This window comes from Podarcis gaigeae, assembly GCF_964106915.1.
Source record: "Podarcis gaigeae genome assembly, chromosome: 1".
Taxonomy (NCBI): domain Eukaryota; kingdom Metazoa; phylum Chordata; class Lepidosauria; order Squamata; family Lacertidae; genus Podarcis; species Podarcis gaigeae.
Window position 1 is genome coordinate 139,992 of NC_139678.1, and position 25,989 is coordinate 165,980.

A 25,989-nucleotide genomic window follows, 5' to 3' on the forward strand; every position below is an offset into this window, starting at 1 on the left:
GGATTCCCTTGCTCGGGGGCTGAGCGGTTCTTGTTCGAAACTTTCCTTCGTTTGTTTAAGACCCTTATTAACATCTCAGCCAGGGCTTTGCGGAGCTCAGGGGTTTCCTGTACCGGAAAAGGAAGGTTCTCCGAGGGACCTTGTCTTTGGACTAATTTGAATGGCGGGAAAGGAGAGAGAGTGAACGTGTCCTTTCTTCGGGACTGTGCAGCCAGTGCTGCCAGCAGATGTTTGTTCAGGGGACAAGGAAGAGACACGTCTCTGGTTCACCCCCCCCCCTCCAGCCCCCAGCCCTGCTCTTCAACTTCCTGCAATATCGGGGGGAACTTCCCGGTCTACCTTACAGGCCTGTTGTAAGAAGGACGGGGTTTGTTCTTAAGGAAACACTTCGAACACTTGGGAATATACTCTGCAGAGGTCTGGTTTATCTCCCAATGTTCTGCCACCCCGGCTTTCCTTGGCGTGGCTCTGGCACTGCCCAAACACCCCTGCACCACCCTCCCCCTTCATTCAAACGGCACAGCTATGAGATGGGTCTGGACTGGGTCCTGCACCAAACTCCCATCTTATTTCCTGCTGAGAGCTCTTCTTTGAACACTTCTCTCCTAAGGTAGCAAAGAATGAGGGGGGTGTGGTGGAATACAAAGGATTTATTGAAAAATAAACAAGGGTTTCAAGATAACTGTGTAAAAATGTTCATTTTTGTTACTTTATTACAGCAGGAGCAATGGGTAGTATAATGCTATTCCTATAGTACTAATCTAACCAACCTGCTTCAGAACTGCCACTGCTCTCTCCCCTCTGTTAAGGAAAAAATACAGGGTGAGAGACTACTCAACAGCCCAGCTTGCCAGGGTGCAAGTCCCCCGCGGTTCTATGTGGTCAGTAAAAGAAAAAAGTTCCAGCCAAGTAATTTGGAGCAAAACAGTGATCAGTAGACCACGATCTTTATTGCTGCACAGGAGGTTCCCACATGGAGTAAGAACCCCAACATAGATTACACGCTCATTTAAGACCTTCCCCCACTTCCCATAATACCTTTCCAGAAGCATCATTGATACATCACTGATACACCATCAACATGTCATAAAGAGGGAGAGGGATCTTGAGGTTACCCAAGTTCATCAACTTGCTCCACTTATCAGATTTAGTCCCAGACACCTTAAGTACCCGCCACCCAAAGAACAATAAAACTTCTGCTTCATTGACTATGCAAAAGCCTTTGAAAGAAATGGGAGTGCCTGATCACCTCATCTGTCTCCTGAGAAATCTCTATGCGGGACAAGAAGCTACAGTTAGAACTGGATATGGAACAACTGATTGGTTCAAAATTGGGAAAGGAGTACGACAAGGCTGTATATTGTCTCCCTGCTTATTTAACTTATATGCAGAATTCATCATGCGAAAGGCTGGGCTGGATGAATCCGAAGCCGGAATTAAGATTGCCGGAAGAAATATCAACAACCTCAGATATGCAGATGACACAACCTTGAAGGCAGAAAGTGAGGAGGAATTAAAGAACCTTTTAATGAGGGTGAAAGAGAGAGCGCAAAATATGGTCTGAAGCTCAACATCAAAAAAACGAAGATCATGGCCACTGGTCCCATCACCTCCTGGCAAATAGAAGGGGAAGAAATGGAGGCAGTCAGAGATTTTACTTTCTTGGGCTCCATGATCACTGCAGATGGGGACAGCAGCCACGAAATTAAAAGACGCCTGCTTCTTGGGAGAAAAGCAATGACAAACCTTGACAGCATCTTAAAAAGCAGAGACATCATCTTGCCAACAAAGGTCCGTATAATTAAAGCTATGGTTTTCCCAGTAGTGATGTATGGAAGTGAAAGCTGGACCGTAAAGAAGGCTGATCACCGAAGAATTGATGCTTTTGAATTCTGGTGCTGGAGGAGACTCTTGAGAGTCCCATGGACTGCAAGAAGATCAAACCTCTCCATTCTTAAGGAAATCAGCCCTGAGTGTTCACTGGAAGGACAGATCGTGAAGCTTAGGCTCCAATACTTTGGCCACCTCATGAGAAGAGAAGACTCCCTGGAAAAGACCCTGATGTTGGGAAAGATGGAGGGCACAAGGAGAAGGGGACGGCAGAGGACGAGAAGACATGGTACTCTGCAGCCCTACCCAGTTGGCATGGCAACCTTGATAGTCATCTTGATGGGCTCAGACACAAGACTATCAAGAACACAACGGGCTGCATACACGAGTGGATTCAACACGGACTATGACAAAAGCACAGTGATCGGATTCCCCCTCAGGGGGCAGGAAACTGTGCCTACCCTTTTGTCTTCTGAAAATGACTCATGGGGAGGGGGAGAAGGGGCACCGGCCAGGTGTCATGATACTCAGGTTACCTGTGCAACCCCTCCCCTGACCCCTCCTGTTTTTAATGTAGTCATGATGTAGTTATGATGTATTTCTAGGGGTGTAACTTAGGGGATGAGAAGCTAATAAAGGTTGGGGTCTTCTTTTGTTCGGGGCTTCCATTTTGCTTCACCTTGTGGGTGGTGGGAGTCCTGTTGCGACAGTCTTCAATAAAGACCAGGCCTACAGGCTGCTGATTTGCTCCAAGTTACTCTGATTGGTGTCTTTACTTTTATCCAAGGGAGCCCTCGGATTTTTCCGGTAACAACTGGGCTGAGACCCCCAGGAATCAGCAGAAGGGGGGGAGCTATCCCTCCTCCTTCCCCCGTGGGTGAGGGGGCTGCATGCAACACTGCCCCTGGGAGCTGGTGGCTTCTTCATGGACATTTCTGCAGACTGCCCCCCTCTGTGCAGGAGGTTGAGGGGTGGGGTAGGGCGAGGCGGATCCTGGGGTTGGCTGATGCTCCTCTCCTTCCCCATGCCTGGCTCCCTCTGCCCAGCCTCAGCTGCAACCAGATGGGCCCCTGGGACCAGTGGGGGGAAAGAGGTGATGTGGGGCGGCCAGGCAGGTGTCTCTGGGGGAGGGTGGAACATACATGTGGAAGAACCAAGGGGTACACAATTACTACGGTTTATTGAATTTGTTAGTTGCTTTAACTTACTCAGCCCAAAGTGACATGCCACCAGCCTCTCCCTGGAAGAGCAGCCGTCTGCAGCCAGCCCAGGCCAAAGGGGAACACCCAGCCCCACACCCGCCTCTTCTCTCAGGGGCCCAGCAGAGGTTTTGTTGCCTTCCTGCAGCTTCCCCACAATGCAGCGTCAATGTCTCAGCTCAGTCTTGGCAAATGTAAAGCCTGTGCATAGAACAGCTTTTTGTGCCATGAGTTATAAACCTTAAATTTCCTTCATCCTTTCCACCCACCACCCGTTTTTCTCTTTGCCCTTTGTTGTAATATATTTACCAATCTCCAACACTTCACCCCCCCTCCCGGCTTTCAAGAACCCTTCCAAGAGGCAGGTTACAATAAAAACAGAACATGCTACTGAGCCATGGCTGTGGCAGCCGTGTGGGTGGCCACCTTCCCACCCTTCAGCGAGGGGCAACGCGGAGCCGGAAGGCTTTGGGGACCATTGTCAGGAATGCTGGTGCTGGCGAGGCATCGAGGTCCTCAGGAGCCACAAGAGGGACCAGGTCAAAGTGTTGCAGGATGGATGTCAAGGCCACAAAGATGGTCATGTCCACCAGCTTCTTGCCAATACAGGCCCGCTGGCCTGCAAGCAGAAAGGGAGGTGAGCCCTGGAAGTGCCTTCCTGGCTGCATCCTTCGAACAGCAAAGCCACACCGGCTGGGATGGCAGGAAGGGGGAGCAAATGAGATGCTAAATTGGGGGGGGGGGGAGGCAGAGCAGCTCTTCCACGCTGTGGGCACAAAATCTACGGCTGTCTGTGACCCCCCCCCCCTCCAAGCAGCCAGAGACTCCAGCCATGCATTGGAATTAGGATGAGGCGTAGGAGAACCTGTTTGGCTGCAAGATTCCTTTCAGCTGTAAAATGAGGATTCATCTATTTACCTACGGAAAGTGGGATGAAGAATCTGCTCTCCTTCAGGCCTCCGTTATCATCCAGGAAATGCCCAGGATCAAACTGCAGTGGGTTGGGGAATTCTCTGCTGTCGTGCAGCGAAGGCTTCAGAGCAGGGAAGACTGTGGTGCCCTGGTGGGGGGACAAAGAGAGGAGACCCTCCTGGGCTCAAGAGGTTCTTCTCCAAAAGAGAAGGAAGCAGAGAGTTCTGCCCTGCAGGTGCAATCGCAGACAAGGCCCTCGAGGTCTGGGGGCAGGTGGGGCAGCCCTCAGTAACCTCCTCTGGGGACCAGGTGCCTGATGGAGAAATGACTCACTCCCCCCCCCCCCAGCCCTGGCCTCCGTTCTGGGCGCTCCTGTGCACCTCAGGAGTCTCAGGCTTGCCCTGGTTGCAGCTGCATGGAGGAGACTGCTTGGCAGGGTGGCCTTGATTGACGTGCAAAGTGCCGGCTGCACATTTCTGGTGCTGTGTGTTTGGAAAGGCCTTGAGCGTGCCCTGCCCAGCTTTCAAATCCTCTCCTCCACTATAACCAATAGCCAGAAGGCTCCACAGTGTCTGCTGTGGATGAAAGGAAACTGCACACAGGTTTCTTTGTGGCCATTTTAGAGACCACCTGGGAGGCCAGAAACTGACCTTGGGGATGAAGTATTGCCTGAAGAGAGTGTCCTTTGTGGTTGCATGTGGCAGATTCAGTGGCACAAGCACCAGGGTTCGATGGATCTCATGGATCACAGCATCTGTGTAGGGCATCTTTCCCAGATCCGCCATGCAAGGACTTCGTGATGAGCCAATCACAGTATCAATTTCTTGATGAACTTTCTCTAAGGTAAAAATAGATGAGATGTAGTGAGAGTGAGATTTTTGTGAGTGTGATTTGAGTTTTGTTTCGTTTTGTGTTCCTGCCCCTCTTCTCTGCCCCCTCTTTTCCAAGCTCCTCAGTCTCCCAACTAGAAGCCCCCCACTTCTGTCAGGGTGCTGCCTACCTTTGACCTCTGGGTGCTTCATGAGAGTCAGGAGGGCGTAACTCAGGGTGAGGCTGGTGGATTCTGCTCCTCCAATGAAAAGGTCTAAGATGCTCCTCACCAAACCTTGAAGATCAAACACGGACCCACTGTTCTGCTTCTCCTGTAGGGAGGTTGGAAGAGACGACAGATGCACAAAGCACATTATTTGCCCAAAGTAACTCTGCCATTACAGAATTCCACCACAAACACCTCCCCAGGATCTGGGCCTAGGCCTGTCTGTCATGTCTGCAATGCAGAGATAAGTCCCAGTCCTGGAAAACTCTTCCTCTCATCCTGTGTGAGGGGAGAGGACTTCCCCAACCTGCCACCTTCCAGGATCCCTCTCCTCAGCACACCCACCACTACCCAAGCCCCCCCCCCACTCCCTCCTGACCTCCTGCATAAAGCTGGGGGGGAAGGGGGTGCAATGAGAAGCAGAACAAAGCCTTTTGTGCCCCCTCCCTCTGCCCCTGCTGCCATGGCCCAGGATGTGGGCTTTGACCCTGGATGTGGGCTTCCAGAGCAAAAAATGTGCCCTGCTGCCCCCTTTCATACAGACATGTTTCCCTGCCACCTCCAGTCTGGAAAACGTGGCAGAGAGGCTCTGTTGAGCACACAGCCAGGGGTGGCACAGCACCACATGCACCACATGGCACCTGCTCTCGGATGGCCGCCATAGTGAGACCCAGTGAGACAGCGGATCAGCTTCTGAGCAGGGTGTCCCAGGGATCACTGCAGACAGGACAGCCAAGGAGGCAGGTGATACGCCCCCACCTGCTCCATCTTGACGAGAAAGGCATCAATGAAGTCCTGAGGCTGGCTGGGCTTCGTTGTCTCCTGGTGTCTTTTCACCCGCCTTGAGATGAAACGCTTTAACTCCTCTGTATTTTTAAATATCTTCTTGTGAGATCCAGGGAAGTATTCCAGGATTGTCGGGAAAATATTGTACAGCTGTGAAGAGCAGGAAGTAAAACTCATCATGTGATTCCTGCATTGCAGGGGGTTGGAGTAGATGCCCTTTGGGTCCCTTCCAACACTACAATTCTGGGATTCTATAGTTGCCTGGCCATAAAAAGGAGCATTTCTTACCATTCAAATGGCATTTCCAGTCTGCCTGCCCTATGCTCAGGTTGACCTGAGTAGCCCAATAACTGCTCACATCAGGCAGCCTTTTCCAAAATCTTAAACTGGAAACCAGCCAGCCAACCTCCCCCCTCACCCCCAGGGTAGTGCATAGAGTTTACACAGGAGATGTTGCTCCTCTGCCCACCCCCACCCCCCGCAACCTCTTCCTCCTCCTCTGGATGTTCATAGCTCAGCTCTCTGTTCTTGCAGGCTACCTTGCATGCTGCAGCCCAGGAGTGAGTTGGCAGGTGGGGGGCAGGCACTCTGACCCACTCCTTGGTCAGCCGGGGTCCAGCGTCTGAGCAGCTTAAGGGGAGCAAGCGGGTTGGAGCTGCTCCCCCCTGTTCAGCCCTTGGTTCACGAACTTGGGACCCGTCTCTGTGAAGGGGGAAAGCTGACCTCTCCAGCCCCACACCCACTGCTGGGGACCCGCCCTAGCCAGCCCCACCTGCTCCCCTCACCTGGTGGGCAAGGGGAATTGGAAGGGCCCGGCTAATGGGAGCAGGGGCTGCCTTTTCGGTGAGACGGTGCAGGTATTTTAGGGAGTTTTCCATAAAGGACCCCAACTGTGTGGCTGTGTGCACATTACTGTACCTGTTTTTTTCTCAATTCTGATCAAAGCTGATTTAGAGGAGAAAGACATCAAAATGCAGCATTTCATAGGGTAGATACAGGATAGATATGGATTGTGGCTTCCCCAGTCGGCAGTGGGGATGCCCTGGGTGCAGTCTGAAAGGGAGCGTGTCTTCTGTCTGTGCCTCTTGGCAGAGGGAGATGGGAGCAGCAGGAGCAGACACAGACCAGAGTCAGGAAGTGCTGGTGGGGGGCACCATCACAGAAGGGCCCCCATGCTACCTCAGGCATAGATTGCATGACGGGTCACTTCTTGCCCCACAGGAAGAAAGGAACCTCGGCCATCTTCTGCCCTCCCTGCACAACCTATACAGAGCATCACCCCCCCCCCCCAGTGGCTGAATGGCTGGAACAGAAGCCCCTCCCCTCCTGCTGCCTGTGTGCTCACCTTTGTCATTGGGCTGGACTGGAGAAGGGCGTTTTCTTGAACCAGGCGGATGAATCCCAGGAACTCCTCGTCTTCATAGTCAAAACGACTGCCAAAGGAAACTGAGCAGAGGATGTTGGCAGTTGCCTGGCTGAGGAAGCGAGATGGGTCGAAGGGCCTTCCTGCCAGGGCACAAACAGAGGCATCATTTCGAGGCCGTGGGGAGATCCTGGCTGCATCCAGTCAGGCTCCCCTCCAAGGCCAGGAAGGGTAAGGGCCCATCTCCAGACCCAAGGGAGAGGACTAAGGATGGCTTCTGGCCACGTTGACTCTGCTCTGCTTCCACAGCCAGAGTTAGCAATGATTCTCAAACCCACAAGAGGGACTGTTTTTGCTCTCAGATCCTGCTTGTGGGGTTCCCATGGGGGCAGTGGCGGACTTTGGGCTTTCACGTCTATGCAACACTACAATCCAGCCCCCCCCCCCGCTCTGTTCTACAGCCTTGTTTTGGTGCCCCCTGCAGGGTGTCTCATGCTACCCTAAAACTGCCTCTGATGGGGCATCTGCTTGGCCCCTGTGAGCATGGGAGGCTGGCCTAGATGGGCTCCCCTTGGCCTGATCCAGCAGGCCCTTAGGTTCTTCTGCCCACAAGGCCAATCCTGATCAGGATCTGTCCTGTGGAGCCAAAAAGTTAGCGCAGTCTGGCATATTGAAGGTGGTTGGACTAGAAGACTCTCGATGTCCCTCTCAACTTCACAGTTCTATGATTCTATGAGCCACCAGCCATTTGCTACTTGGAATAAAAGAAGTCTGCTTGGAACAAGGTCTGCTTGAGGAGCCCATAGCACTGTGTGGTCTGGAGGTGAGGAAAAGAGGCCTCCTTACCATTTGTGTTACTGAGTCTCTCCACCAGGAAACTCGCCTCCTCCTGGATCCTCTCCTCAAAGCTCCTTTTCCCCACCTCCAAGCTGCCCAAGGTGGCAACAGCAAACTGCCGCAGCTGCCTCCACGTCTCCCCGTTGCTGAAGCCAATTCCTGAGGACACGCAGAGAGGAAGGCAATGCATGAGGGGCAAAGGGGCCTTGTGGGGCCAGGATGCTTCCCGCCACTGCAGAGCTGTGCTGTCCCTCTGCCGTAAGCTGAGCAGCAGAGGGTGGAATTTGTCTGTCTGTCTCTCACACACCACAGGAGCCAAGGAAGCTCAATAGGGCAATTAGAGAGAAGGCGAATGGGGCATGTACAGGATTCGGCCTCATTGCACAGGGGAAAACAATCTGCCTTTCTGATGCCACAGACTTGGATCTGTATTTCTGCGGGAAAAGAGAGCAGGAATGGGGACGGGGAGGGTTGTCCAAAACAGAGAACTACTTGGAACAAGGAGCTCCCCCAATCCTTACTTACTTTTCCTCGGTTCCTGGCCTCTGGACCTTAACCAACACCCTCCCACCCCCATGAAGGGGAGCTGTGGACCTTAGTCAGTCAAATGCCCAGCAGAGACCTAATGGGTGGCGCGGGGAGGGGGGCATTCCTGTGTTGCGTTCACTGCCTTGCACAAGCCACACCTTAGAAAGCAGCCCATAAATACTTTTGACAAAGCCCCTGTGGGCTCTGCCTAAGGGGCTGGAGGCTGTGCATGTGCTGGCATGCCGCTCTTCTAGAAACCAACCTGTTCCATTGGCTGTTTTAGCCAGAATGGGGTTGCTTCCTCTGGCCCCAAAGGCGTCTCCCTGGGCCAGCAAGGCCTCCTGCGCCACTTCGTGCCCATAGAGCACCACGACCCGTTGAGAGCCCAGGTGGATGGTGAAGATGGGGCCGTACCTCTGGCTGAGCTGTGAGAAGAGAAGGGAGGTGGGCAGGCTGACCTCTCTGGGGGGACCCTCAGGCTGCACCCCAAGAGCCCCGGCCCAGCCTCCACCGCTGAGGGATGTGCCCTTCTGGGCTCCTCACTGGAAGCACTAGAAGAGGGCTGCTTATTGTGGCAAAACAAGTTGATGGACTATGCTGAAATGGCAAAATTAACTGGGAAGTTCAGAAATCAAGAAGACAAGAATGGGGAAAGTTCATAATTTATTTACGAGACCATTGTAAGCAGGTTAAAACATTAGCAGGATTTTAAACGCACTTGTAAAGTAATGGAAAGTATGGATAATTTGGAAGGACAAAAATTTGGATAAGTATTGATATGCAGTTGTAAATATTATCATTAGGACCCGTGGAAGGGATGTGAGGAAGTCAGGAAATTCAGAGTAATCTTGACAGTTGGATCTTGAATTGTTTTTTGTTGTATGTTTATATATATTTTAAAATCAAATAAAAATATATTAAAAAAAAGAAGAGGGCTGCTTATTTTGAGCCAGGTGCCTTCGGCCCGCCTACCTGGGCAGAGTCTCCTTCGCTGGCGGTTTCTGCAGCCCTTTGGTGCTGCTGTAAGGAGGAGCTCCTAGGTGGTCCTCTGGGCAGCTGAGAAGGGCAGGGCTGCCCTTATTGGGCCCCAGTGTGTCCTGCAGCCTCACCACCATGCGTGTCTCCTTGAGACAGAGTGGCAGAGGCACGCTGCAGGATGCGGTCCCCCCTTGCTCCAAAGCAGCCCTCCTGGGAACCCTCACATTGCAAAGTGAATCTCAGTCTGCAAACATCTGGGGGCTCCTGACTGTGAAGTCCAAGAGGGTGAACTACTCAGGTCTCTTGCTGGGCAGGCCTGGGGTGGCACAGGCCCCATCTTGCCGTGGGGCTCCATGCCAGGCTAGCCTGCCAGCCCCTACCGGCCCGTACTGCATGCTGGCTTACCTTCTCCAAAGATCTGGGGAAGTCCTTGGTGTCCAGCTGCAGGATGTTCCCCACCCAGGGCAGGGGCTGGGGGCCTGGAGGAAGCCTCTGGCAGCCAGGTGCCTTCCTCCGGACTGAGAGGAAGAAGAGGCAAGCAGCACAGAGCAGAAGAAATATGCTAGGGGCCCCCCAAGTCTCCATGACCAAAAACTGCATTTCACCAGATTGCAGGACGAAGGGAAGCTGTTTATTACAGTCCAAAATATGCAAAACTGCTCAGATGAAGGTGGGGCTGGATTGCTAGCCAATCGCCTTCTGTTGGTCTTCAAGATAACAACTGCAACCTTCTGTGCCCAAAGGTCACCGCCGGAGGTGTGTGGGAGGCCCTTGAAGGAAAGCCAAGGCAGACGCGGCAGACGCAGCCACCCACAGAGCCTCCAAAATGCAGGACTCTCCTGGCACGTCCGGATCCATGAGAAGTTTCCTGCTGGCTCACAGCAAGGTGGGCCCAGCGTGCAGCATCCCCCCCCCAAAGGCCCACCAGGCACCTCCCTGGAACCCACAAGCCCCAGCCAAAGCTCCCTGCTTTGGGGTGTCCCTGCTTCTCTCTTTCACACTGCTGCAGCGTATTTTCTGTCTCCTGCAGTCTGTCCCACTCTGAATTTTGTGTTGTTTTAAGAAGGCCCGGAATGAGACACAGCATATTTCATCACACAGCAAATCTGCTTTTCCTTCCAGAACAGCTGGCCATCTGCTTGCCCAGGGAGCCACAGCGACTGACCAACCAGAGGTGGTGGCAGGGAAGGAGCTGCTTGCTCGCTGTCGGGGGGGGGGGCAGGTCCCAGGGGATTCAATGCACTTCATGGGTTCAGGGCTTTTGCATTGTCCCCATGATGTCACCCTCATCCAAGTGACAAACTGAACTTTCCTCCCAATTAATTGGGGTTTCCCCAGTCTATGAACAATCTGATGCGGGTTGATAGTGGGGGAGATCAACAGAAAATCACATCCTACCCAAGTGTGGACACTGAAGCAGATACTTCCACAAGATGTTCTTGAGAAGAGCCTGCTGGACCAGGCAAATGACCCTTTCTAGTCCAGTGGCCAAGCAGATCCTTTGGGAAGCTGTCAAGCAGGATTTGAGCACAAGAGCAATTCTCCCCTCCAGTAGTTTCCAGCAAATGGGATTCAGAAGTATTGCTGCTTCCGACCAGGAGGCAGAGCATAGACATCCTGGCTAGGAGCCATCCATGGCCTCTCGGCCATTCCTCCTCCTCCTCCTCCATGGATTTGTCTCATTCTCTTTCAAAGCCATTCAAGCGGGTGGCCATCTCCGCCTCTTCTGAGTTCCATAGTTGAACTCTGTGTGGCTGACCTGCGTTCAAGATGGAGGTCTACTTCTATTATGGACACTTCTGACAGACCTTCTTAATAAGCTCCAGCTTAATATCAAATAATGGAAAGATATTCTGAATGGGCTCACTGAGCTTTGCATTGCAGGCCCCCAGACAGTGGGTCCCTGAGAGACAGTGTGTTTCACTTTAAACTTGTTTTTAGAGCCTTTGAAAATCTGCACAAGCTTCAGTACAAGGATTCTGAATTGCAAGCTTAGCATCATTGTGTCTGCCCAGAGACCCAGGCAAAAATGTTCCTATGCAACCAGATCTTTGGCTGATTAGCAGTCAATGTGCTTTTAAATGTGTTTTTTGGACGGGAGCAGGAGCATTACTGTTTTGTTTTTGTTCTTGTTTTTATTATGCACTTTGAGGGTTTTACATTGTTAACTGCCTTGTGGTTTTCAGATGAAGGATGATATTTAATTAGGAGACAGAGGAGTAATAGAGGTCAATATCACTTGTAACAATACCAGTCTTGTTTTTCTCTTTTGTTTTTGAAGACACAAGTGAAAGATTCAGAAAGTCACAAACTGAAAACAGGAACAAAAGAATATCTGAAGACACCATGGCAGAAGCTGCAAAGCCAAAGTCTGCAACAGGTACAAACCCGGGGTGGGGTGGGGTGGGGTGTGGAGAACATTTTTCAGGTTTCTAAGATATGTCAAAGACTTATAGGTCAGCCATACTGAAAACAGGCGTCTCCTGCCGGAGTCTGAACTGCACCTAGCAGCCCCTTTCATGATGGCAGCCCCTCATGGGTGCGATAGCCCCTCAGCTGCCCTCTTCAGCCTCTGCTCTGAGGTGCTTATGGGAAAGAGGGTTCTGTGGCATTTGTGCAGTGGCTGTATCCTGCCATGTCGCCCTTCTGGTTTCTCTGGCCTGGTATCAGTGCTGCAATCATGAGAGGAATCCAGAACTGCCCCCAGCTGCAACTGCAAGATCTGTCACTGTTAAGACAGACAAGGCAAGAGCTGGGGGGTGGGGCAGAGTCCTGTTTCCCAGCAGGGGCCATTTGCCACAATGCTTAGGGAAGCAGCAGCTGCAGCCTCTGGAAGGCAGGTCAGGTGAGCCCTAGAAGCCCAACCCCAGGGGGGGGAGGGGGAGGGGAGGAAACCCTGACCAAGGGTGTGCCCTGCACGGTTGCCCTGGAGCCTGAGAGCAGGACTTCTAGTGGATCAGGCCCTGTTTAGAATGCTGATCTCCTGCTTTATCAACCTGAGTGGCTCTCAAAGGCTCTTTTACGCAAGACAAGCCCAGGAGCTGCTGCTTTGGACAAACACAGCGAAGTCGCCTTGCAGCAAAGGGCTCTGCTCCCCCCAGGAAAGCACCTTGTGTGCCGAGTGCTTGGCTGGAGGACACCTCAGAAGCCCCCAAAGGAGACAAACTGTGCTCTGGTGCCAGAAGTGCAGATAGATTTTTTAAAAATAGGAACGATCCACAGGCGTATGGGTCGCATAGAAGCCAACTCCTAAGGGTCAAGGTACCTTCACCCCCCATAAAATATTTGAGGGCATTGCATGGCGGGGCTTACCTGTCCCCCTCATTATTTTATTCACGTTGGCCCTCCTGGTGTGCTGGACAGTTGAATGAATACCTCTGCACATGTCCACAACAGACATCAGGTTTCCTAGGTTGGAGGAACACGTCCATGTTTTCCCCATCTTACTATTTTTTACTGCAATTTGGAGCAAATCTGCAATATTGGAAAATGTCAAAAAAGAAAGAAAAAGGGAGAGGGAAGTTTAGTTTCTCCAACTGCCTTCCTGCCATTTTTCTTAGCATTTTGGCTCATCATTTGGTTTACATTTATTTTAGAGCATAAATAGAGGCATTACATGCTTTTAGTGATACCTTATAGTTTTTATAAACTCTCAGTGTGCTTATTGCTTTTAAACATCACAGGCAATAAATAACAGAAGAACCAATGAGCCCATACATGGGATGCATCCAAGCAGGTAGCCAAAGAAGGGGTGGACAGAAAAAGAAAAAAGGTATGGTCTAATTGTAGAGCAAATCACTTGTTTACAGGTGGAAACCTATTTGTTAGCCAAATCAAGTGGACAAGAAGTTGAAAGAATAAGGCACTGAGGTACAGGAAAAGAATATTTAGCATTATAATTTGTCACCATTTTTTGCGGTGGGTTTTTCTACCCACTCCTGAAGCAGAGTAGCCAAGGAGAGAGAAAAATGAATTAATAGCAAGGACCATTGAGCAAAGTGCATATTTGAAAAAGCAACAGAAGGTGGGGGTAGTGTTGGTAAGCTTTTGCTGCCTGGCGGAAGCCTAACAACTCTGTTGTCAAAGGGAGCTTGCCTCCTTGCTTGAATTTAAAAAGGGGGGGGGGGAGAATTCTGCAGTTAACCTGAACAAACCTAAGGGCAGTCAGAATATAAAAAAATTAAAAGTCCAGTAGCACCAACTAAGTCTGTTCTGGGTATAAGCTTTCGTGTGCATGCACACTTCTTCAGATACACTGAAACAGAAGTCACCAGACCCTTCTATATAGTGAGAGGGTGGGGAGGGGTTTTTCTCAGAAGGGTAGTAGGAGATGGGTGATTGACTCAGTGGGTATGGTAAACCTGTTGACATCTGTTAACAACTGCAATTAGTCCTACAGGAAAAAGCAAGGGATAGTATGCAGATGATTAGCACAGGCATAGGCAACCTCAGCCCTCCAGATGTTTTGGGACTACAACTGCCATCATCCCTGACCACTGGTCCTGTTAGCTAGGGATGATGGGAGTTGTAGTCCCAAAACATCTGGTGGGCTGAGGTGGCCTATCCCTGGATCAGCATATGTAATGAGACAGAAAAACTCCACTCCACCCTGCCACTATATATAAGGGCCTGGTGACTTCTGTTTCAGTGTATCTGAAGAAGTGTGCATGCACACGAAAGCTCATACCCAGAACAGACTTAGTTGGTCTCTAAGGTGCTACTGGACAATTTATTGTGTTTTTAATATATATTTTGACCACGTCAGACCAACATGGCTAGCTACCGGAATCTAAAACCTAAGAGCAATCACTCAAACTTGTCTCTCTGAAATGCAAATTTGGCTTGTCTACAGAACCTTCTCCCTCCTTCCCTTAGCTCCACCTCCCAACAAAGGAAGGAGGAAACTGCATGGACGGACTAGTATTGGCATCCATTAGCCTAGCTAATTAGCAGCTAGGAAGAGCTCAGAAGAACATACATAATAAACTGTTCATCACTTTTCGTTGTCATTATTATATTTTTTAAGCTGTATTTTCAGAAATGCTCTGGGAAAGACTTACCTCTCATTTACCATTAAGAAGTTTTTCTGCAGGGACACTCAACAGAGTCTTTGCCCTACAAGTAAGTTGCCCTCCTAAACTGTGAATGGGGTGTTAGGAGAGCGGCACAACACCCCAAAGCAGCATTTTGCTCTTATGGCAGTTTAAAAGGGTTCTACCCTCCACCTTCAGGGGGGCTGTGGAAGGCAAAGGTTAGCAGACCTTCCTTGAAGAATTTTCTCAAAAGAGACCATCTTCCTGAGGATGTTTCACCCCTCCCATTGCAAGAATCTGCTGACAAATGTTTCAGAAAGGAGGGGGCGGATTTTGCTCATTGCTTCTTCCGCTCCAGCCTGACTTCAAAGTGAGTTTGAGTGTTGTCTGTATATAGATAAGGTGACTGCTCAAGCAGCTGTAACACTCATGCAGCCCAGCGTCTCCTATTAGTCTTTAGTTAGTTTATGCAGTAGCTGTAGAGAATAAAAGAAGTTATACTTCAGAGCTGCCGTTCGTGTGGTTCGTACTCTGCTGTGCTCCACTGACTTTTGGAACGGAGTTTGGTGCTCACAGCTCAGAGTTGTGAGTCCACAGCACTCAGACCTGCTCCCTGCAGTGGAAGGTCTCTGGGAGGGCTTTTCCAGCTCGCTTGGCCCAGTCGGGGCTGAAGAGGTTCAGCCCAGTCGTTGGCACTGGCTCAAAGGCGAAGCTGACACTTCCCCCGAGTTCCGCTGGTTAGAGCCTGGTGCTTATACCTGTATGGTTCAAACCCTGTATGGGACAGCTGCCTATGCTTGCATTGCAGGGGACTGGACTAGATGGTCCTCAAGGTCCCTTCCAACTCTACGACTCTATGATTTGATAAGAGCCAAAATGCTCCTCTCATTCCAGCTGGTATCTCCATGGGTGGGAAGGTCAGTGGGCCCAGAAGAAGCCACGAGGCAACACCCTCCGACTGTCACATTACGGCTGGTATGAAATGAAGGTCCTTTGGAGCAGCCATTAGCCACCCCTTCCCCTCCACACCCCTCCCTCTCTGACAGCCACAGCCCCAACCGACTAGCCAGGAGCAGACGGGCTCAGCTCATGTATTTAAATATATAAAAGCACCCTTTTATTTGAGGATTTTCTTATGACAAAACACTTTTTTTTACAGTACAACAATCCAACATATGTTCAAATTATATACACCCTCCTCAGAGCAATCCTTAGGAATCTGCCTTTGGCCGGCAGTTAATATTTCCCAGCAGAAGCAAGGAGCAGCATCTTCTGAGCTGAAGCAAAGCCATGAAGAGGGGAAGGGGAGTCTGTGCTGCCTGGAGGACCCTGTAGCAGAGAGACCCCTCTCTCCCTGAAGCTCATAGGAGATGCTCGGTGTGGGGTGAGTCTGCCTCCGTTTCAGAGGGAACAGCTGCCTTCTTTTCCTCCACAGCACAATCTGGAGTTGTGCGCAGGACCCCCACTTAGAGCCAGCAGCCACCTCTGCTCTGGAAGCCAGACAGGCCAATGGTAGCTGATCCGGGGTGGGGGGTGAGGGTCAGGTGGATGTGGCTGGCCACACTCCCTCCACGCAGGAAGGAAGTCTCTGTGGCCGTGGAAGAAGAGCCCTCGCAGGGAGGGAAAGAAGGCTCCTCACAGGAAGAGAGAGGGCAGGGCCCAGCCGGTCTGTGCTGCCGCCTGCTCACTCCCGGCCTGGCCCTTAATCTTCCTGGGCGAGGTCAAAGGGCTCAAAGGCCTGGCGGAAGTCTTGGGCTGCCGTGGCTTCTTCCTCCTGCCCCGCCTGGCAGCTCCTCCAGTCTGCCCGCCCAGGCATGGCCAGGATGGCTTCGCTGGCGAGGACCTCCCTGAGGGGAGAGAGAGGACACCCAGAAAAGCGTCAGCCCGGCCTGCTCTCTCCAAGCGCCCCCAACCCCACCAGGCCCACAGAGCAGTTGGCTTCCTGCCCCCTCCCCAAACCACTCCTGATTGGGGCATCTTCTGCTGGGGGAGGTTGAAGGGGCAGAGATACTGGAGGTTTCCAAGCAGAGGCTGGATGGTTTCAGTTGAGATTCCCACGTTGCAGAGGGCTGGGCTGGATGACAACTGGGATCTCTTGCAACTCTACAATTCTAGGATTCTCTGACCAAGAGAATCCTGGGGCTCAGCAACCACCCAGCATGTGCAGAGCCCCTGTTATTGGGGGTGGGGACAAATGACAAACCTTCCAAACTGGAGGGGAAAGCTCTTCCTAATACGGTGAAAGAGCTTCTCCCCATTATCGAGCTCCACATAGAAATAAGGCGTCCCTGGCTGGACTATCTGAAAGACAAAACCAAAGCCTCAGAACGAGACGCTGGGGCAGCATTTCCGCTGCTGGGACCCCAGGGCTCAGAGTGGACAGAACACCAGAGCAGCCTCCTTCTTGCCTTGCCAGCCCCAGGCTGAGCTGGAGGTGCTGGGCCCAGCCTTGTAAGAGCTTTCAACAAGTTATTTGCTAGGTTTATCCTGCCTGTTGACCCAAAGGCAGCAAATATGCCAGGGGTAAGGTAGGACCCTGCCCACTTGCAGCCAACTTGCAGCTTCGGTTCTCAAACATTTTGGAAGTCAAATGGTCTTCCGGAACGGATTACATTCAAAAACTGAGGTACCACTGTATTATTATTATTCATGGCTGCAGCAGAACCCAGGAAATCTGGAGACCCTTAAAGCAACCACAGAGTGATGGAGAGGCCAATACTCCCCCCCCCTCCCCGCGGGTGGCTCTGTGGGCTGGCCCAGGACACAGATGGTCTGGGCAGCTGCCCTAATGGCTACTGAAGAGGAGTCTTCACATAGCCTAGGAAGGGGAAGCCAAAAGGACTCCCATTCAGGATCTGTCAGCAGCAGCTGCTGGGCCTGCATGACTCTCAGGCCTTCCTCTGATTACACCTGCCCCCCCCCCCAGGGCCCTGCTATAGGCCTATTTCCCTCTGAGTGTCCCCTCGGCTGATGGGGAGAGAAGCAGAAATGGCTCCAGGTTAGGTGAGCCACTTTGCAGTCAGTGACTATGGGGCAGGCGGCAAAGGAAGGATTAGTGACTGAGGTCCCCTGGATTAGCTGTGATTCCTGGACCAGATGACCCTTGAAGTCCCTTCCAATCCTGCAATTCTGATTCCTGGACATCCAGATGAATTTTGCATATAAAGGTGGCTCCATGCAGCCACCAGCCGTCTCTGAGCATGGCCCACCCAAAGGGGTTGCTCCAAGAAGGGGGAGCTCCAGCCTCGCTACGGATGAAATGGACCTCGTGGCCCCAGGAGACCCTGGTGTGCTCCTTCTACCTGCTTGAGAGCCGAGTGCTCTGGGATCTCCAGCAACTCAATCCGCTGCTCTTCTGCCTGGACGATGAAGGCCTCCTTGATGTCTTCCGTAGTGCAGCAGTTCAGGGGAACAGGAACCACCTGGGGGATGGGAATCACAGCACAGAGGAGTTGGCATGGTGCATCGCAGCCTAAGAGCAGAACTGCAAAGCAAGCTGAGAGTACCATCACAGGGGCCCACAGGGCGTCCCTCAGTACAGCTTGTCATCATGGTGAAAGGCAGAGAGCCTCTCCTGCAGGCTTAAACTTATGAAATTTGAGGAAAGAAGGAAAGGAAAGCTTTCCTGTAGCTGTAGGAGGTGAGCAGCAGCAGCCGGGGACTCTGCACCCTCTAGGAGCCCTCCACTCTCTGGCCTCCTCCACACTCTCTGTGACAGCCAGACGCCGCTCAGACACTGTCTCTGGCCGGCTACGCAGAACTGCCACAACAGCTGCCCAGGCTCTGAGAGCCCAGCAGCAACTGCAATCTGCTCCCCAGAAGGAAGGAAGGAGGAGCACCCCACTGCTCTTACGCCCATGGCCATCCCTCGCCTGTTCCTGAGGGACTAACCCAGAGGCCTCTCACCTGGAGCTGGAGGTGCTGACTGCGGTAGTTCCTCTCAAAGGCCACGAATCTCTTCCCTCTGGCCCCGAAGAACCTTTTCAGGGCGGATTTGTACTGCTCTACTTCCTCCACCACCTCTGATGCCAGGTCCACCATCGACTGACAGTGCCCAATGGGCAAGATGAGGACGTGGTCTGGAGTCAAGCCCCCTTTGGCCAGGGCCAGGTAGCACTGCAGCAGAACCAGGCGCAGAGGAACACAAAGGGTGAGCACCCCACCCCGCTAGCTCCGGCAGCGACACCAGCCGGGTCAAAGCTGAAGCAGCCCAGAGCCCCAAGGCGGCTCTCCCGGTGGTCATACTGAGGTTTCCCAGGATCAGCTGCTGCTTCCTTGCACACCGAGAGATACCAAAGAGCAGCTCAAGAGCATCCAGGGACAGGACAGAAAACCACGGAAAGTCCTTTAAGAGGGAACCAAGCCTCCCTGCCAGACTTCCCAGCAGCCTCCCCTCCAGGAGGCCAAGTCATGGCCAGCCTCCCTGCAGCAACTCCTGTCCTCAGCTGTGAGTCCATCTCAGACCCACACAATGCCCGGCAAGCTCCGAAAGGGACCAAGGCAGAAAGAAAGAGGGACTCACGTGCGTGCCGATGCTCACCACCAAATGCTTCTCGACTTCTGGGCTAGCAAGGCAAAACCAGCAGGCGGCCGTTGGCAGGGCTTAAACAGGCAGGTGGAGGGGGGAGAGACACAAACACTCACACATGTGTCGCAGGATGGCCAGCAGGAGGCAGAAAGAGCACTGTTTGCTCCGGGCAACTTGGTGGGCCAGGCCTCCAGAAAGACCCTCCTGCAGGCCAAGGCTGTGCTGGACTCATGGGGGGAAGCTGACATTCCCTCGCTTCTTGCCCCTAAGCCCCCAAGGCAGGGCCACTGCTTCTTCCCAAGCACAATGGGGATCTCAGGGGGAGCCCCACAGGCAGAGAACAGGGGGCTCAAGCTGACGCAGGCAAGGGAGCCCTCTCCCTTGAGGATCAAAAGCCTATCCAAGGTGGGAAGACTCTTTCGCCAGCCAGCCACAGACAACTCCCTTCTCTCAGCATAGGACAGTGGCCTAACGGGAACCCTCTGGGCAGGGGGAACTTGGCAACCTAAGGCTGGACTACTGCAATGTGCTTCATTGGGGGGCTGCCCTAGGAAGCGGCTTGGAAGGCTGAATTTGTGCAGCTGCTTGACAGTTGACAGGTTGGAGGCAAGCAGATCCTATAACGTGAATCCTGTTGCAGCTCCGCTTGAAAGTGATTGGGCACTTCCAAGCCTCATTCAAAGGGCTGGTTTTGACCCAGGAAGCTCTTTGCGAATTAGGGATTAGCCCTAATGTTTTATAATGTATTATTATTATTATTATTATTATTATTATTATTATTATTATTAATATCATCCTGTTGGTAGCCGCCCAGAGTGGTTGGACAATCCCAGCAGATGGGCAAGATATAAATAAGAAATTATTATTATTATTAGGACCCTGTTATCTTCTGGAGCCCCTCTCCCACAAAAGAGACCTGCCAGACCCCCTGAGGGAGACTGGGAGGGTGGTGCAAGAGAAGTGCCTTTTCTGCTATGGCTCAACATCTGCAGAGTCCTTTCCCCAGCAAGGTCGCCTGCTGCTGCCTCCACTGTGTGTGTGTGCTCTTTAATGGTGTAGTGCAATTACCTTTATGTTTTGTACTGTGTTGTAGCAAGTGAGTAGCAAGTCTAGAGCCTCCCCCTTAAGTGGCTCTGTTCTCTGCCTGCCGCCCAGTCAGAGTCTCCATGGAAGAAGTGCGGAAACAACCCCACAAAAGGCAAATCCAATTGCTGGCCTGAAGGGAGAAGTCCACCCTCTGCCAGCCCATGGAGAGAGGTGTGGGCCTGTTACTCACGGGGCTTGCCGGGGGCACGCTTGGGCTGCTGCCCCTCCCCACCTTCTGGTCTGCGCTTCCTTCCTTTGGGCTTGCTGCTTAAGTCAAAGAAGAACTGGGGAGCCGGCTCCTCCTGCAGAGGAAAGGAGAAGGGCTGCTATCAAGCCACCATCTGGAGAGCAGACGGGGGAAGGGCTGCTTCCATGTACCTTGAGGCCTGGCAATCCTTCCTCTGGAACCCTAGGAACAAAACTCTTTTCTGAAGGAGCTGCAAAGCGGGACTGGGGAGACCCAAAATAGTGAGCCGCAGGACGAGCAGACAGGGCACAGGCTGCTGGAAGTTTCTTTCGGAGGAAACTTGGGAGACGATCCAAATTCAACTCTTGTGCAGTGCAGAGGGAGGATCAGTGGAACTCAGTGTTGTGCCAGGATGAAGGCTGTGTCTGAGAAAGCATCTCAGCTCCCCAGGTGGAACAACCTCCCCTGTCCTCCCCCCATGAGCTGTTTTTGGGGGATGTGTGTGGGGGGAGTGGCAGTCCTGCTGCGCATGAAGTGAATTCTGGCCTGGATCTTCTGGATGCAGAAAAGGAAATGGCTCCTTCTACTGACCATTCCCTGGCTGCTGAAGCCACCAGCTCCGCAACCTCCCTCCCCCACGTGCCTATCACCCAGCCGGCCAGAAACGGCCAACCCTCCTGATCCCAAATGCTGAGCATCGCAAGTGGCTGGCGTGCCGCTTGGGGGCTCCCCATAGTGGACACTTGGCTGGCCATAAGAGAGGAAGAGGATGTGGGACTGAATGGGTCCCCTTTGGCCTGATCCTGCTGCTGGGCTCTCCTTACATGTTCTTAAACATGCCAGATTTATATCCCACCTTCCTCTCAGGGCAGGAAACACACTAGCGATAAACCAATTAAAGTTTGTGAAGACAATTCCAATGCAGAGGCAAATGGGGGGGGGGGGCTTTGCTGGAAATGCACATGTGCAGCCCCCGCCCCTAGTACCTTTTCATCCGGCAGCAGGTGGGCACAGCTCTTGCCGCCCCCAGGCCTTCGATAGGGGTTCTCCGTCACATCTTGCGGCTGCTTGACCAGCTCTGCAGGCTCCATGGAGCTCATTGGGAGGATGCTGAAGGCGTAGAGATACTGGAGAAAGCAAACAGCAAAGAGAGTCAGGAGAAACACAAACAACTGACTTGTTTCCATCAATGAAATGGTGATTACTTTGACAATTCTCATTAGAGGAGACAGGAGGGTCCCTGGAACTCTCTGTACCTTCCTCTTGTCGGAATTGCCCACTCCGGCCAAGGCGATGAACCTGCTGACATGCTGGGCTGCCTCCTGGAGAACTGCGTGGTTCCTGCAGAAGAGAAGAGTGAGGCCACTTCCAGCAGGAATCAGAGAAACCAAAGAAGTGCCATGCACAGGTCAACATGGAATCTGGACAGAGTTCAGCTTCTTCCAGAACAGCTCAGCAAGTCACACATTGAAAGCCTCCAGGGAAGGAGATTCCAAAACTCCCACGCTGAAAGGTGTCCTGCTTCACAGCACCACTTTCCAGCAGTTATGGGAGGGGCACAAGATGGGCTACAGGTGGAACCATCAATGCAGAACAAATTTGGAATTCTATAAAATCCCAAAATATCAGGATAGCAAGCAAATTCCCCCTCTGCCTCTCCAAGAGGACTCATTGCAAAGAAATTGCTTGGAGAATTTCAAGAGGCCACTTATGCACAGCAATAGTTATCATATAAATAATAATAATAAACAATATTCCTCCCTGGCCTAATGCATGGGACTGCATCAACACAGAGACACCAGCCAGTCAGCAAACTGCGATCCCAGGCTCTGCGTACCTGTAGGGAAGCCTTTCGTAATAGACCTTTTGCAGGGCAGCAAAATGGTACCGTGGTTTCAGACTCGCAGCTAGTAAAGACACCAGGCCGGAGCCACATTTCTTAGTGTCTATGTCACCCTGTTTAAAACACAAACACACATATTTTGTTTCGCATTTCTGTGGATTTGTTAGCAGCCCAAAGAAAGAAAGTCCCCCTCTGCCCATGTTTGTGAACTGCAGAAGGAAAGGACTGTTTTCTTGGGGAAGGTAAACCTGCTTCCTAGAAAGCCTCTCCCTCCAGCACAGCCCCCTCCACATCTGGGCCAGGCTGCTGAAAGGCTGTCTGGCTTCCATGGTAAATGGCTCATCTGTGGAGGTCTCTGAAGGGGGCCTCGTGCTGCACCCCCCTTCGTCTGATCTCAGGCTGGGGCCTGGTGGCTTCCCCATGGTGGCCCCAAGCCTGAGAAGGGTCTCCAGCCAGAAGCACATCTGGCCTTCTGGCTCTCAGTTTAATGGAGACTTTCTTCTTCTCTCAGACTTTGGAAACAATGACAGCATTTGGTTTGATAACTGTTTACCACAGTTTTGGATATACTGTTATGCATTTCCTTTGTCCATTTTAGAAAGGGGTGGGCTATTTCCTGTTCCTTTAGTGTCACTGCAAAATTTATTTATTATGCCTGCACCCCACTCTTGCAGTCAGCATTTATTTCCTTCCAACGCTGAGCCACATTTATCTATTGCCATCCTCTGGGTTCAAGTATTGCACATCACCACATATTTTTGTTTCAGTTGACTTTGTGGTATTCCTTACTGTTCCTGCTTTTCCAAAGTGGTGTATAATTTCAAGCACAGATTTACAATCACCACCACCACCAATCCAGAATGTGGATTTCTATGGAACAGAACATACAAGCCCCTCCCACCCAAAACTGGATACTTACAGGGCTATTTCCAAAGATTTCTACTCCTTTCGGCCAAGAAGATGTCAGCAAGATGTCTACGCCTTTGAACTTAGAGGCAGACAGCAGGGAAGTTTTGAGATCAGTCACATCCTTGGTGCTGAAGCAGTGGGCTGGAGTTGGTTCCCCCCCTGTGGACTCAGTCCCACTGAGGTAGGCAATCTGCAGCCCAGAGGCTCCGCTGAAGACCCCTTTACGTCCTACATGCACAGCACAGAACACAACGGTCAGGATGGAACCCTTTGACACACCAGCAACGTGCCTGAAGACTGAACACAATTAATTCTACAGGGAGAACCAGAGAGATCCTAGTTGGGTGTATATGCTGGAATTCTGATTTGTTCAAGAGACAGGGAAGGAGCCTCTCTGCCTTGTGCTGGAAAGAACTTTTCCCTGGCCAGTAAAAATCCCCAGTCTTTTCCCAGCCCCTGGTAGAGCCTGGCAGATGCCTGCATTATGACCCATTCAATTCATGGGTCAGGTAGCTTGGCATGGAGTGGGGTGGGGGCTGAGTGAACAGGGGGAGAAACCTTGGGGAGCCCCACACCATCACCTTCTTGGGAGCATTGAGAGAGGTCAGAGAGGCACCATCCCTCTCCTCCAAACAAGAAGGCTGAAGATCAAAAATCTTTGTTCTCCACTAAAGAAGGGGCAGGTGGCAGCCGTGCTCCCAAGCCCAGACCCCAGCAAGGAAGGACCCAAGTGAGAAATCTCATTTGGCACAGTAACTTTCCTTTTGGAAAAAGAAACAATTTCTGGTCTTGCTGGTTTGAAGGAAAGAAAAAATATGGTTCCCACAGAGCCCTAAATTGGGGCCCAAACCATGCCTGAGTCCCAAGAGCAGTCAGCTCCTCCTCACCTCATCAGCTTTTAGGTGCAAGCCTGAAACCTTTCTATTTGCCCGGGCTTTGGTGGTTCTTCACCTCTATTGTGGTGCTCATCTTTTAGTGGGCATGGGGAGGGATCGTCCTTTTTATTGGATTGTTGGACGAACAGTTTTAGGATTCTGTATGGTACATCATTTAAAATTTGGCTTTTAATTGATTTATCTCTCTGTATCTCTCTGTGGTCTAAACCACAGAGCCTAGGGCTTGCCAATCAGAAGGTCGGCAGTTTGAATCCCCGTGACAGGGTGAGTTCCCGTTGTTCGGTTCCAGCTCCTGCTCACCTAGCAGTTTGAAAGCACGTCAAGTGCAAGTAGATAAATGGGTACTGCTCCGGCAGGAAGGTAAACGGTGTTTCTGTGCGCTGCTCTGGTTTGCCAGAAGTGGCTTAGCCACATGACCCGGAAGCTGTCTGCGGACAAACGCCGGCTCCCTCGGCCTATGGAGCGAGATGAGCGTGCAACCCCAGAGTCATCCGTGACTCTAACAGTCAAGGGTAACTTTACCTTTATTTTTTTAAGAAGCTACTCTCAGACATTTTCCTCCCTCCTTTTAATTAAATGTAGTAAACAATAAGCATAAAGTTACCCAGGTAAGTGATGTTCTCCGCTAGTTCGCATCCGCTGGCATCTGGAAAACATTGTGCTGTTTCACTGTTGTTGGCACCCAAGACGTATGTCTGTATAGGAGCTGAGGGAGACAAAGCCACCATGGCCCAAATGAGATGAACTTTGCAGGGCTGTTATTTCTCGGTGGTGGCACCTGATGGGAACGCCCTCCCATCAGATGTCAAAGAAATAAACAACCATCTGACGCTTAGAAGACGTTTGAAGGCAGCCCTGTTTAGGGAAGTTTTTAATGACTGATGTTTTAATGTATTTTTAATCTTTTGTTAGAAGCCGCCCAGAGTGGCTGGGGAAATGCAGCCAGATGGATGGGGTATAAATTAATTAATTATTATTATTTCTTTCTCCACAGACAATTCACTTCAGAGAAAGTGCTGGCTTTTGAAAAAGATATGACTGGGCACTGTGGTGTAGGCTAGAAAGAGAGTGAGCTTCCTACATGGAAAGGGGTCCTTCACAGGGAGAACGATGTAGATATGTGACCCCACAGTGAAAGTCTGAAGGGCTGCAGCCCAGACACAGATCATCACCTTGGCTGGAAAACAGCCTGAGGTGAGGGAGAGGGGCTGGGAGTCAGGGTTTGAAATGTCCATTGTTCTGGGCGCATTTTGTGAAAGGCAATTTCATTAGCACGAGCAGTTTCTGAGCTCTAGGTGCAGGAGTGTGCCTAGGATTTCAGATTAAAACTAGAGTGGAAGGGTAGGAGGATCCTTTTCTGTCCCCCACTTCCAGCCACACTCTGAAGCCTGGAGAAGGGACCCTCATAAGAATATTAGGGGGGCGGGCAGGGGAAGCATGGCTTTGTTTTTTGCAGTCTTCAGGTGAGGACTAGACCATGTGAAAAATGAACCTAAGACTTTAGCTGCAGTTCATTCATTTTCAGCTTTGGATCAGCTCCCCGTTTTCCTGTCTCCCGCAACCTCGCCCTACCTTTCTTGGCTCCTGTCTGGTATTCCTCCCATTCTGGGTCTTGGGCCGAGCCGAAGAAGTTCCCCACGCACAAGAGGAGCTGCAAGAGAAGACCGGGGAGACGTTCAGGAGGAGGCCCCGGAGGAGACTCGGAGGGAGACGAGGGGAAGGGGCGCCCTTACGTCGAAAGAGCCGCTCTTGCTCTGCGCCGCCTGGACGCGGCTGTACAGGGAGCCCAGGCGACCCTCCACGTCCCCGCAGACCAGCCTGGAGGGGGGAGAGAGAGAGAAGGCGCGTCAGGGGGGGGAAGAAGGCGGACGGAGGCGGCCTTGGCCGGGAGCCCCGGGAAGGAGGAGGGAGGGAGGGGGGCTCACACTCTCAGGGCCCCTCCGGGCGCCATCGCTCTCCCGCGCGCTTCCTCTTTCCGGCGGGCGGAAGGCCACTTCCGGCTGGGGCGGGCGGTGCGTCGCCCAAAGTCCTCCGGCCC

The 25,989-nt window shown here is 52.0% G+C and overlaps 2 protein-coding genes across 4 annotated transcripts; both read right to left on the reverse strand.

Moving 5' to 3' along the window:
• Nucleotides 1-2,991: 2,991 nt before the first annotated feature.
• Nucleotides 2,992-13,006, reverse strand: LOC310843055 (cytochrome P450 2H1-like). The gene is made up of 10 exons (XM_083735477.1): nucleotides 12,782-13,006; nucleotides 9,875-11,195; nucleotides 8,754-8,916; nucleotides 7,973-8,122; nucleotides 7,109-7,269; nucleotides 5,737-5,913; nucleotides 4,942-5,083; nucleotides 4,592-4,779; nucleotides 3,948-4,089; nucleotides 2,992-3,648 (listed from the first exon to the last, which is right to left on the reverse strand). The coding sequence occupies exons 2-10, from the start codon at nucleotides 10,067-10,069 to the stop codon at nucleotides 3,467-3,469; spliced, it is 1,500 nt and encodes a 499-aa protein (XP_083591603.1). The 5' UTR covers nucleotides 10,070-11,195; nucleotides 12,782-13,006; the 3' UTR covers nucleotides 2,992-3,466.
• Nucleotides 13,007-15,596: 2,590 nt separating this feature from the next.
• Nucleotides 15,597-25,975, reverse strand: CWF19L1 (CWF19 like cell cycle control factor 1). 3 transcript variants are annotated; one of them, XM_083734704.1, is made up of 14 exons: nucleotides 25,877-25,975; nucleotides 25,685-25,769; nucleotides 25,524-25,602; nucleotides 24,556-24,657; nucleotides 23,066-23,283; nucleotides 22,141-22,259; nucleotides 21,560-21,644; nucleotides 21,290-21,430; nucleotides 20,307-20,418; nucleotides 19,025-19,104; nucleotides 18,409-18,618; nucleotides 17,805-17,924; nucleotides 16,706-16,803; nucleotides 15,597-16,349 (listed from the first exon to the last, which is right to left on the reverse strand). In XM_083734704.1, the coding sequence occupies exons 1-14, from the start codon at nucleotides 25,900-25,902 to the stop codon at nucleotides 16,205-16,207; spliced, it is 1,620 nt and encodes a 539-aa protein (XP_083590830.1). In that variant the 5' UTR covers nucleotides 25,903-25,975; the 3' UTR covers nucleotides 15,597-16,204. The 3 variants fall into 3 exon arrangements, with proteins under 3 accessions (XP_083590830.1, XP_083590831.1, XP_083590829.1); XM_083734705.1 differs by having other exon boundaries at nucleotides 19,043-19,104; nucleotides 25,877-25,954; XM_083734703.1 differs by having other exon boundaries at nucleotides 21,290-21,644; nucleotides 25,877-25,954.
• Nucleotides 25,976-25,989: the final 14 nt, after the last annotated feature.